The sequence below is a fragment of the Geotrypetes seraphini genome, chromosome 15, assembly GCF_902459505.1.
Source record: "Geotrypetes seraphini chromosome 15, aGeoSer1.1, whole genome shotgun sequence".
Taxonomy (NCBI): Eukaryota; Metazoa; Chordata; class Amphibia; order Gymnophiona; family Dermophiidae; genus Geotrypetes; species Geotrypetes seraphini.
The window spans coordinates 66,496,843-66,509,499 of record NC_047098.1 but is presented as its reverse complement, the minus strand read 5'-3'; the positions used below and the strand labels follow the sequence as shown (position 1 = coordinate 66,509,499).

General features: G+C 39.0%; 1 protein-coding gene and 1 long non-coding RNA gene across 2 annotated transcripts in view; one reads left to right on the top strand and one right to left on the bottom strand.

The window, feature by feature from the left end:
• Nucleotides 1-1,572, top strand: part of UNC45B (unc-45 myosin chaperone B) — a 45,938-nt gene extending 44,366 nt beyond the window's left edge. Inside the window, exon 20 of the mRNA XM_033922952.1 lies at nucleotides 249-1,572. Coding sequence (XP_033778843.1) covers nucleotides 249-509 — 261 coding nt within the window. The 3' untranslated portion in view covers nucleotides 510-1,572. The remainder of the gene's footprint in view (nucleotides 1-248) is intronic.
• The window catches only part of LOC117349453, a 71,972-nt gene that overhangs the window by 57,619 nt on the left and 1,696 nt on the right, over nucleotides 1-12,657 (bottom strand). Inside the window, exon 2 of the long non-coding RNA XR_004537164.1 lies at nucleotides 9,479-9,565. This is a non-coding gene — a long non-coding RNA (uncharacterized LOC117349453). The remainder of the gene's footprint in view (nucleotides 1-9,478; nucleotides 9,566-12,657) is intronic.

The following is a 12,657-nucleotide window of genomic DNA, read 5'->3' as shown; positions in this document are numbered from 1 at the left end:
TGCCATATGTCCAACCCGGCAGGTATTCCACCCACCCAGGATCCTGTCACAATATATAGAATTTCCCCTTTAGTGTTTGTCCCTGCCAATATTTTTTTAAAGCCCTTCTGCACCAGCAGCTGATCACATAAAGACTTTTCAATATACTGATCCTGCAGAATATAAGTTGCTTGTAAAGAACAAAGGATATTATGTTCTTTTGCAGTAAAGATAGCTCTTACCAAATCATGTTTCTGTGCTTCTTACAGACTACCCAGTGGACAGAGATCTTACAAAGACTCTGCCTGAGCGGGAACCTGGAAATACAGCATCGTGGGCTGGTGATCGCACACAACCTCGTCAGTGCTGACAAGGAGCTGGCCAAAAAGCTGGTGGAATGTGAAATGCTGGAGATCCTGACAGTCACTGGCAAACAGAAGGATGACAAGAAAAAACAGCACATCATTGATGTAGCTCAGGATGCCTTGATAAAGTGCATTGATTATGGGCTAATCAAGCCTGTCTCTTAAGGTCTGAGCAGAAACTGACAGTGAAAGCCAGGCAGGCTATGAGGTCGGCTTCATTATTACTGAATATTCTCCACCCCCCCCCCCCCCCAAGGAGAAAGACGTTCAACACCATTTCCAAAGCTTTTCAGAGCTCCCATGAATTCAAATAAATTGTTCTACCATATACTAAGAAAAAAAATATTTTTCTAGTGTAGATTAATGGACTTCTAAGCATGGCTTTAGAAGTAAGCTATATGCAAATGAATGTTGGACAATTTACCGCAAATTCACTGAAAACTGCTCAATGTTTATTTAGGTGGTTAATTTAAAAGAGTTAAAAGAGAAACCAATAAAGCCCTAGAAGGATGGAAAATGCCTCTGTTCCTGTTTATACTTGTTAACTAATAAATACATTTGTTTAAAAGTTGGGATAAATACAGTGCTATTCTTTGCTGTCTGCTTTTGGCTGTTCTTTATCTTTGTAAGGACAACTTTCTCAAGCTTTGTTGCCTTCAAAAAAAGCAGATCTCTAGATCTCAACAGTGAGGGGTTTTATATAGCATTCCCCTTAGGATTCTCCATTTAAATTGTGAAGGAAAAGAATCAGAACGGATTTTCTACAAAAAATCAATCATAGGCATTAAAAAACCTTCCTTGTAAGAGCAAACTCAAGGGTTTTCTTTTTAAAGATGCATTCAATGACTAAATGAATTGCTTATGACTCTCATTTTAGCTATATATCTTCTGATAGCTTTCTCTTTCCCTTTCCTATTGTTTTTAACCTTAATTGTTTTTCTTTATAATCAGATTGTATTTCCTTCCTAGCCTTTCCTTGTGTTTTATTATGTTTGTATAAGTTGGTTTTTCTAATGTGTTTAGTAGATTTAGTATTTTTGTTAGTTACGTTTGTTTCCCCTAACTCTGTAATTTTTATCGATCTGTACATCGCTTAGAATTTGGAATAGGCCATTAATCAAATTTTATAATAAACTTGATACTTGAAACTTGAGTCAGGGATTCTCCCTCAATAATGATGCTTTTCTATCTTATTGAGCTGGCAATTAGGCTATCCTCCAGGAGGTGGCACTAACGGCCCAGAATAGAGCCTGCTGAGTCACAGAGGGCAGGACTCAGGCAGTGACAGTAGAGAATGACATGGGGAAAAATTTTTCCCCGTCTCTACAGGAACTCATTTTCTCATCCTGTCCCTGCCCCATTCCTACAAGCTCTGTCCTCAACTGCACAAGCCTCAAACACCTTAAAATCATAAGTGCTTGAGGCTTGTGCGGTTAAGATAGAGCTTACAGGAATGGGGCAGGGACAGGGTGATGGGATGTGGAAATTGAGTTCCTGTCCCCGTATTATTTTCTAGTGAGGCGTATACCTGCCCCAGAGGAGAATCATTCAGGGAGATCCCTGAGGAAGAGACTTCCTTGAGCAGGGAAAGCTCAGAGGTAAAACACTTCCCTAGCCTTGGCATGCTACAGAACCCCGAGAAGATGTGAAATTGTAAGTAGGATTGTCCAGGTGAGACAACTTAGAGCTGGTAAGCCAGTATTTTGTGATGAATAAACTGTTGGGGTGTGGCAGAGATTGACCAGAGTTAATAAGTATGTGAAAATATGAGAATTAGTCTGCTGGAATAAACTGATATATGACGGGAGAATTATGTTGAGAAGCAGCTTTTGTTGTACTTTCCAACCGAATCTCTTATACTGTATTCCTATTATTTGAAGAACCAGCTGCTCAAAATTTTATACTCAAACTTGAAAACAAAACCTCACATTTAACTTGAAAATGTGTTTGCAGATTTTTCTCTTAAAGATATAGGTTTTTGTTCAATGGTAGTCAGTATTTCACAGTCTTCTAGTCTTAAGCTGTTGCCACAGGGAATTATCTAGATCTTAAACTTGACAAATGAAAAAAAATTGTAAAACCTAATATCAACCCCCCCCCCCAAAAAAAAACACACGTATTTATGAGACAAGTTTTTTTGTGAGACTGTGTGTTTTTTTGCAAAGAAACAAAAAGGCATTCAGGTTTCAGAACACTGTTGGACTTAACTGTATAATCACATACCACTTCTGCTGAAATTATTGAATATCGAGCATTAAGAAAAACTGACTCATGAGAATTAATTTTAAAAACGCAAACAAAATAATAAATCTCTTATGTGTATAAGCCTTGTGGTTCAACAGTTTCTAATCCAAAATTCTAAGATTCTTCTATTGCAGTCGTTTCCCTTCACTTGCAGTGAAATGTGATCAGTGATGAAGCATGTGAGGTTCCCATTATGCCGTACCATTGAGGCTTCCATTTTCTGCGTTTAACACAACTATGATGTTCATTCAAAATTTAAGCTTTTTCAATGTCTGACCAATGTATAACTTAAATAAATAAATAGTATATTATTATGAGGACACTGTTAGCTGAACGTGTGCTTTTTATGTTTACCAGCACAAAATTAATATAATAATAATTATTTTATTTTTCTATATCGCCTAACCAGCAGTTCATAGCGGTTTACACAACAGGTACTCGGCTACAATATAATAATAACATCATACATAATAAAATTCTAAGTAACTAATACAAGCATTAAAACTAATGAATAAGGAAAACACAATATAAACTAAAATAAGTATAGATAAAAAGATTAAAAGTACATTATAACTACATGATAATATGAAAATCAATAATGTATATCTTTTTGAAATTGATAGTAAGTCAGAAATGGAGAAACAAGAAGATTCAAACATGAATTCATTTTTTTTCCCAATTTCTTTATTCATTTTATATCTTACAACAAGTGTACAATAAATATCAAACAAACATATTACAATACCACTTGAAAATCTACAATATTATACATCAAGAAGATTTAACCCCCACCCCCTCCCAAATTCAAATATCATTATATTATATCTCATGAAAATAATATCTTATGTCTTTCATATATATATTCTTAGTGGAAAACCAAACCCCCCCCATCCCAAATCCACATGTGTATTAACATTGGGAAAAGTGTAAATTATTCATTATAATAATTTAATAATGATCCCCACACATCCTTAAATTTATTATAATAACCTTTTTGCACTGCCAACGCTCTTTCCATTTTATATACATGACAAACTGAATTCCACCAGAAACAATAATTCAGCCTTTTATAATCCTTCCAATTATATGTTATTTGAATTCATTAATGCTGCTTGGAATGCTAAAGTCCTATCTAAAAATTTTGTGTAACGACATGCATTTGCTGAAGGAAAATAAAACCAACCAGACCTACGAATATTTCTCTTAGAAATAAAAAAAACTAAAATGAGAAACAAGGTAAGCCGGTGCTAAGCCAAATAAAATTTTAAAACAAATGCATCCAAATTGAAATAGCACTCTAGCCTCAAACGGTAGCCAGTGAAGCTTTTGATAATAAACACTGATATGATCGTGTTTTTTCAGATTAAAAATCAAATGAATGGCTGTATTTTGTATGATTTTTAGTCGGCTAGTAGTTATTTTATACGATCCCAGATAAATAACATTACAATAAACACTTTAATTGCACATGTAGGGGCCCGATAACGGTGTGTGGCAATTGTTATTAATTATAATCTGACTTTACTATGAGCTTCTTTCACAAAGCCATGGTAACAATTCCCCACTTCCTTAGGGCTTCGGTGCATTTGCCATGGGAGATTTGCTACTGTGGTTTTGTAAAAGGGGCCTTATATTGTCTGAACTTTGCTGAGGACTCCTACTTACATTATTCTAATTTCATTGGATTTATTAAGACTTACAGGTAACTTTGGTCTCAAAATAAAAATAAAAAAAAAATTTGATCCTAAGGAGAATTTGTAGTGGAGGCTGAGGCTGAGTCAGTGAGCGAATGAAGAGCAAATCTCTTCCTAAAGGCAGATAATAAATCCCAATAAATTTGTATCCAAGGCTGTGGACTTATTTTTCTACTGCCTGACTCCAGCTGTTAGGCTTTAAATTGTTTGTTCTGACCTCATATGCATTGCTAGGCTTTACTAAGCAATGTAAGAGCATTTTAACACAGGCTGGTGAGATAAATGCTCCAATGCTTATAGGAATTCAATGAGCGTCAGAGAACATAAGGACATAAGAATAGCCTTACTGGGTCAGACCAATGGTCCATCAAAGCCAGTAGCCCATTCTCATGGTGGCCAATCCAGGTCACTACAACCCAAAGAGTAGCAATATTCCATGCTACCAATACAGGGCAAGCAGTGGCTTCCCCTGTGTCTTTCTCAATAACAGACTATGGACATTTCCTTCAGGAATTTGTCCAAACCTTTCTTAAAACCAGTTACGCTATCTGCTCTTACCACAACCTCTGGCAACGCGTTCCAGAGCTTAACTGGAAAAAAATGTCCAGGAAAAAAATGTCCTCCTATTGGTTTTAAAAGTATTTCCGCGTAACTTCATCGAGTGTCCCCTAGTCTTTGTCATTTTTGACGGAGTGAAAAATCGATCCAATAAAAAGTGTACATAGCGCAGGATTTTGTAGACTTCAATCATTTCTCCCCTCAGCCGTCTCTTTTCCAAGCTGAAGAGCCCTAACCGTTTTAGTCTTTCCTCATATGAGAGGAGTTCCATCTTGGTCGCTCTTCTTTGAACCTTTTCTAGCGCCACTATATCTTTCTTGAGATAAGGAGACCAGAATTGAACGCAATATTCCATGGAGCAATTCAGGGGCATTATAACATTCTTAGTCTTGTTAACCAAACCTTTTTTAATAATTCCCAGCATCCTGTTTGCTTTTTTCGCCGCCGCCACACATTGGGAGGAAGGTTTCATCGTATTATCTACAATGATACCCAGAGCATCTACCTCACCAGCCCATGGTAAAATGCTCTTACGCTGCTTAGTAAAAGTAGCCCTATATTATTTGAATGTTCTGATGTGAACTTATTAGTTGTTTCATAAGTATTATGCTAACATTGTATTATATCTTGAAACTGTCTCATGGTTGTCCTATTATTAAGTTTAAATTTCCTGGTTTTGAGTTTACCTCACTCATTATCCCACCCACCCCCACACCCCCTTTTACAAAACCGCAAAAGCGCTTTTTAGTGCTGAATGAAATAAAACGTTTACAAATTATTCAAAATGCCTCCATTAAACTTATAACTAAAACTAGGAAATTCGACCATGTAACTCCTCTTCTTAGGAAAGCGCATTGGCTACCTATATCTCACTGGATAACATATACATTATGCATACTTACTTTTAAATCCCTATTTTATAAAACTCCAGCATTCATTTATCAATTATTAATCCCGTATATTCCAAATAGAACACTGAGATCTAATGACCAAAATCTATTGACGATCCCTTCTCTTAGGGTTGTTAATACAAGACGGCAATTCATTTTTTCAGTCACTGCACCTCAAATTTGGAATTCTCTCCCTATTTACTTAAGGGAAGAACGTAATGTGGAGAAATTTAAGAGTAATTTAAAAACTTTTCTTTTTAAGGATGCTTTTGATTATTAGATAACAATCTGCTGGTTAAAAATGTTATTTTATTGTCTTTTTTGTTTTCCCTGCCTTTCGTTTTTTACCCTGATTGTCTTACTTTTCTTTAAGGAATTTGTATTTCATTCTCCGTTTTCCTTAAGTCCGTTTGGATGTAAAAGTATTGTATTGTTCCCCAAAGACTGTCATTTTTTTAAAAATGTTAATCGCTTAGTAATGTGATTAAGCGATCAATCAAAGATTTTATGAAACTTGAACTGAATGCTCTGCATCGTTCCGACGCTTGTAGAGTTCCTATGAACGTCAGGAGCCGCGCAGAGCATTCAGCACACCGGACAGCATTAAAAACCACTTTTGCGGGTTTGTAAAAGAGGGGTTATATTTGATTTTTTTTACTGCTGTTATGTTTTATGTTGAATTGTACTCGGGCAAATTCCTTCATAAAGGCAGTTAAATCCAAATACAGTAAATAGCATACCGGTATATACAAAATGATAAACCTATCATATATTATAATGTTTTAAGTTTTTATTTTGAAGCAGAATCAGAATTGGTACATTTTCACTGAGTCAGACTCCATCCAAAAGTGCTTCCAACTCCAGTCGTGGTAGGAAAAATAATTTTATTTTCAACTTAGGGATTGAATTATGTCAATTTGGAGAATTGACATCTGTGTCTATATTTTGCACTGTTCATTTCTTTCTATACTGCATGCAGAGTCTGGCATCTTAGGGTTTCGTTTGTGTATATTAGGACTTTTAGTTTGTGGTCCTTTATTTGCATAGGGTTTATCTGTCTTTTCTGCACGTGTGACCAAGGCCAGGTATTCTGGTAGGAAAGAATGTCGAAAAGCATTATTGGTGTTATGGCCCCAAATAGGAGTTTGACTTACATCTAAGCTGTTCATGGATGACATCATGGATCACTGAGGATTTCTTAGCAGATGATCTGATATTCTTCACTAGAATGCTGCAGTAGACTAATTATAAGGATGTAAGCAACGTGACCACATCAAACCATTTTTGCAAAAGCTTCTCTGGGGAGAACAGAAATAGCTCAGAACAGGATCTCCCTCTATACACCAGACCTATGTTTCCAAAGGGTGCTGGGGGTAGCTTTGGTATGCCCGCAAGGTCATCATTTGGGTACTGTTAGGTAAGTATTTGTACTTTTCTTTCCCACACACCACTGGGATCCCTAAGTATCTTGGCTTGCTGAGCCAAGGCACATTCTTTGTGTCAGAATCTCCTTTGGAAAATTTCACTAGGTGGCAGTACAGTCCTAAAAGACTCTGAGGATCAGCAACTTTTGGATGCAGTAAAGCAAGATTTCTCAATTGGCACTGTGGGATTAAAAGCTTTGAATAAATAGGGCTGAGAGAATAAACCTTTTAAAATTGTAAATTCAGACCAGGCCTGGGAGATAAAAGGTTTCCAGTAACAAAGCACCAAATGACTGTACTTTGCACTTGATAAAGAAAGCTAAACAAGAATATAAAGAACAACTTGCTAAAGAGGCAAAAACTCATAGTAACAATTTTTTTTTTAGGTAAATCAAAAGCAGAAAACCTGTGAGGGAATCTGTGGGAACGTTGGATGATCAAGGAGTACAACATGTGCTCTTAGTGGAGAGACTGAATGAATTCTTTGCTTTAGTTTTTACGGAAGAAGATGTAAGAAATCTACCTGAACCGGAAATGGTTTTCAAGGGTGATGAGGCAAAGGAATTGAAAGAAATCTTAGTGAACCTGGAAGACGTACTAAGCCAAATTGACAAGTTAAAGAGTGAAAATCACCTGGACCAGATGGTATACATCCCAGGGTACTGAAAGATCTCAAATATGAAATTGCTGATCTGTTTTTTGTGATTTGTAACCTGTTGCTAAAATCATCTGAAGTACCTGAGGATGGCCAATGTTACACTGATTTTAGATCCAGGAAATTACAGACCCATAAGCCTGACTTCAATGCCGGGTGAAATAGTGGATACAATTATAAAAAATAAAATGATGGAATATGTAGACAAACATGATTTAATGAGACAAAGTTAGCATGGGTTCAGCCGAGGGAGGTTTTGCCTCACCAATTTGCTTGACTTCTTTGAAGGCGTGCATAAACATGTGGATAAAATCAAGCTTTTTGATGTAGTGTATCTAGATTTCCAGAAAGCTTTTTTGACAAAGTTCCTCATGAGAGGCTCCTGAGAAAATTAAAGAGTCATGGGATAGGAGGCAATGTTCAATTGTGGATTAAGAATTGGCTATTGGACAGAAAACAAGAGTAGGGTTAAACGGACATTTTTCTCAATGGAGGAGGGCAAATAGTGGTGTGCTTCTGGGATCTGTACTGGGACCGGTGCTACTTAATTTATTTATAAATGATCTGGAAATTAGAACTACAAGTGAGGTGAATAAATTTGCAGATGACACTGAACTGTTCAAAGTTGTTAAAATGCATGTAGACTGTGAAAAACTGCAGAAAGATCTTAGGAAATTGGAAGACTGGGCATCCAAATGGCAGTTGAAATTTAATGTGGACAAATGAAAGTGATGCATATTGGGAAGAATAATCCAAATCATAGTTACTGGATGCTAGAGTCTACCTTGAGGGTTAGCACTCAAGAAAAAGATCTGGGTGTCTTCATGGACAATACATTTAAACTTTCTGCCCAATGTGGCAGCCAAAAAAGCAAACAAGATGCTAGTAATTATTAGAAAAGGGATGGTAAACAAGACTAAGAATGTTATAATGTCTTTCAATGATGAGACCTCACTTTGAGTATTGCATTCAGTTCTGGTCTCCTTATTTAAAAAAAAGATATAGCGCCACTAGAAAAGATTCAAAGAAGAGCGACCAAGATGATAAAGGAGATGGAACTCCTCTCGTACGAGGAAAGACTAAAGAGGTTAGGGCTCTTCAGCTTGGAAAAGAGACAACTGAGGGGAGATATGACTGAAGCCTACAAAATCCTGAGTGGTGTAGAATGGGTACAAGTGGATTGATTTTTTATTGCATCAAGATTTACAAAGACAAGGGGACACTCGATGAAGTTACAGAATAATACTTTTAAAACCAATAGGAGGAAGATTTTTTTTTACCCACTCAGAGAATAGTTAAGCTCTGGAACATGTTGCCAGAGAATGTGGTTAGAGCGGTTAATGTAGCTGGTTTTAAAAAAGGTTTGGACAAGTTCCTGGAGGAAAAGTCCATAATCTTCTGTTGAGTCACACATGGGGGAAGCCACTGCTTGCCCTGGATCAGTGGTATGGAATGCTGCTACTATTTGGGTTTTTGCCAGGTACTTGTGACTTGGATTGGCCTCCATGAAGACAGGATACTGGGCTAGATGGACCACTAGCCTGACTCAGTAAGGCTATTCTTATGTTCTTATGTCTTTGGAGATTTAATGCAGAGGGGATGAAAGGACTATAGTTTAAACAGAATCAGAATCTTTAAAAATTGTTATGTAATTAAAGTTTTAACTCACAGACTGTAGTTATTCACTTAGTCGTTTCTGGTTCTGACATCCTTGGATGGTCTAGTTGAGGCAGGTTACTGGAGGCATTTTCTTTTGCTGTCCAAGAGGAGAGTTAGATGTAAATATATGAGCCAGCTCAAATCACAGGACATGAGGAATTTTTTTGCAATATGAAGGGAAGATAAAGATTTTTTTTCTACAGACAAAATAAATGAAGTGGGCTGATGCCTCAACACAGACTGAACAGAAGTCTGTAAAGGTTTGAGTGGCAAATAAACAAAGTTTATTATTTAATCTAATTTGCACAGCCTGCACAGTCCCATCCCAAAGATTGTATACTTTTTCCAAAAGTATAAGAACTAGGGGGCATGCAATGTTTACTAAGCAACACATTTAGAACAATTGGAAAATATTTGTTCTTTTCACTCAGGGCTATATTCTATATATGATGGCTAAAATTCAGCACTGACAAGGATAACACAGTGTGATTCAATAAAACACCTCTGAAGTTATGTGTTTATAGAAACACTAGTTTTTTAGCCTATTACATTAACGGGTGCTAGAATAGATGTGTAAACTTAGGCATTTCTTTCTTTCTGTATGTCTGCCTTTCTCTCTCCCTGCCCCCTTTCTTTCTGTTTGTCTTTCTTTCTCTCCCTGCTCCCTGTCTGTCTGTCTCTCTCCCTGGTCCCCTGTCTGTCTTTCTTTCTGTCTCTCTCCCTGCCTGCTGTCTGTCTGACTTTCTTTCTGTCTCTCCTCCCTGTCCAGCAGCACCCCTTCCCTGCTCCCCACATCTAACAGTAGTCCTTCTCACATCCTTTTACCTCCCCCCTGTCCAGCAGCACCCCTTCCCTGCTCCCCCTGTCCAGCAGTAGCCCTTCTCCCTTCCTTTTACCTCTCCCCTGTCCAGCAGCACCCCTTTCCTGCTCCCCCTGTCCAGCAGTAGCCCTTCTCACTTCCTTTTACCTCCCCCTGTCCAGCAGCACCCCTTCCCTGCTCCCCGTGTCTAGCAGTAGCCCTTCTCCCTTCCTTTTACCTCCCCTCTGTCCAGCAGCACCCCTTTCCAGCAGTAGCCCTCCCCCTTCCTTTTACCTCCCCCTGTCCAGCAGCACCCCTTCCCTGATCCCCGCGTCTAGCAGTAGCCCTTCTCACTTCCATTTACCTCCCCATTGTCCAGCAACACCCCTTCCCTGCTCCCCCTGTCCAGCAGTAGCACTTCTTCCTTCCTTTTACCTCCCCCCTGTCCAGCAGCACCCCTTCCCTGCTCCCCCTGTCCAGCAGTAGCCCTTCTCCCTTCCCTACTCCCTGTCCAGCATCCGCTAGACTGGGCAGCCTCAGGGCTTTTGCTAGGCCGGCCCGCCTCGCATTATTGAAGTGGGCTGGCCTAGCAAATGCCCCATGGCTGCTTGATGAAACCACAGCTGCTGCCACTGCTGGTCCAGGGGTGTGAAGAAGAGGTGTCCCGGCAGCATAGTCAGAAGGCTGAAAGTCAGTTGCATGTGCAGCACGGACGCACAGAGTTTGAAGTGTGCATGCGCGCTAAGGGTTTTATTATAGCGGATGCTTAGTGCCCACATATGTGACTATCGTTTAGGTGCACCCATTTAGGTAAAAGAAAACCAGGCCTATATACCTGCGCTTATTGTGAGCAGATTGGACATATTCTATAAAGAACACCTAACTTTTAAGGCAAGAGGGAAGCCCATGATCCACCCATGCTCCTCCCCTGGCCACACCCTCACGCACTAGAATTTATGCACACCACTTTATAGAACATGCTTAGAAAGTTCTGCATGCAAATTCTAATTAGTGCCAATTATTACTTGTTAATTGCAATTATCAGCACTAATTGGCTTGTTAAACAATTTAAGTTGCATGTGCAAATCGTCAATATGCACAGATTTGGGCACGCAACTTTGGTCGCACTAGACAGAATCAAGCCCTCAATGTGTAATTAAGCTCTGGAATTCATTTCCAGAAGATGTAGTAAAAGTACAGGTAGTTAGTATAACAGGGTTTAAAAAACAAGAACAGCCCATAAATCATTATTAAGATGGACTTGGGAGAATCCACTTCTTATTCATTTTACTCTTTTGGAATTGGCAGGTAGTTGTGACCTGGATTGGCCACTGTTACAAACAGGATGCTGGGCTTGATGGACCTTTGGTTTGTCCTGGAGAAATTTTTCCCAGTATGGCAATGTTTATGTACTTATATACAGTATATGTATCTTACTTAGATACTGGACAGGGGTAAAGTAGGAACATGGAAGGAAGATGCTGGACATAGGAGAGCATAGAGATAGGGGCAAGGGATAATGCTGGACATAGGGGAGATAGGGACAGAGGGGTTGTGCTCAACAAGGGGGAAGATAGGGAAACATAGGGGTGATACTAGACATGAGAGGACAGGGAAACATGATACTGAGATGCAAGAATTTGCAGGAGCCATTCAGGAAGCCGCCAAAGTGCGCTCCTGCTCGGTACCGCTCAGCGGCTGAAGCCGGAACTCATAGCAGCAACCGACTGGGTTAGGGGAGGAGCGGGAGCGCAGAAAGCTCGCACCTGCCCACTACACCTCTGGACCACCAGGGATTCCAGTGGCAGAGGAGGTACGATGGACAGGGCAGGGAGGGGGTTAGGGTGGAGAGCCTGACAGAAGAGAGGGAAGGGGACTTTGCGCACTACTTGGCAGGGAGAGAGCCTGGTGCAGATCCTGGCAGGGCACTTGAATATTAAACCGCCCGACTTATATTCGAGTCAACCATTTTTCCACATTTTTAAGGAAAAATGGAGGTCTCGACTTATATTTGGATTGACTTAGCATTTACCATATATACTCGAATATAACGCGGCTTTATAAAAGAGGGTGGGATAATATGAGTCACTACTTCTTCCACTACTTCCCTAATAGCCAGAATAGCAGTTATATAGTGACTTTTTATTCCTCTTTAGCAGACAAAAATATCCAATAGCTGACTTGGATCAAGGAAGGAATAAAATTTAGGCTCAAATAGTATCACACATTAACAAGGAAATTTCAACACACATTTCATGCCTAGGGCCAATGCTCTATGCCTCAACACCAGAAATTCCTGGTGTCTTTTCTGTATTTCTCTAGACAAATCTGGAAAAATACAGATCTTTGATCCCAAGAATTGCTCATTCATATATCAAAAGTACAAATGT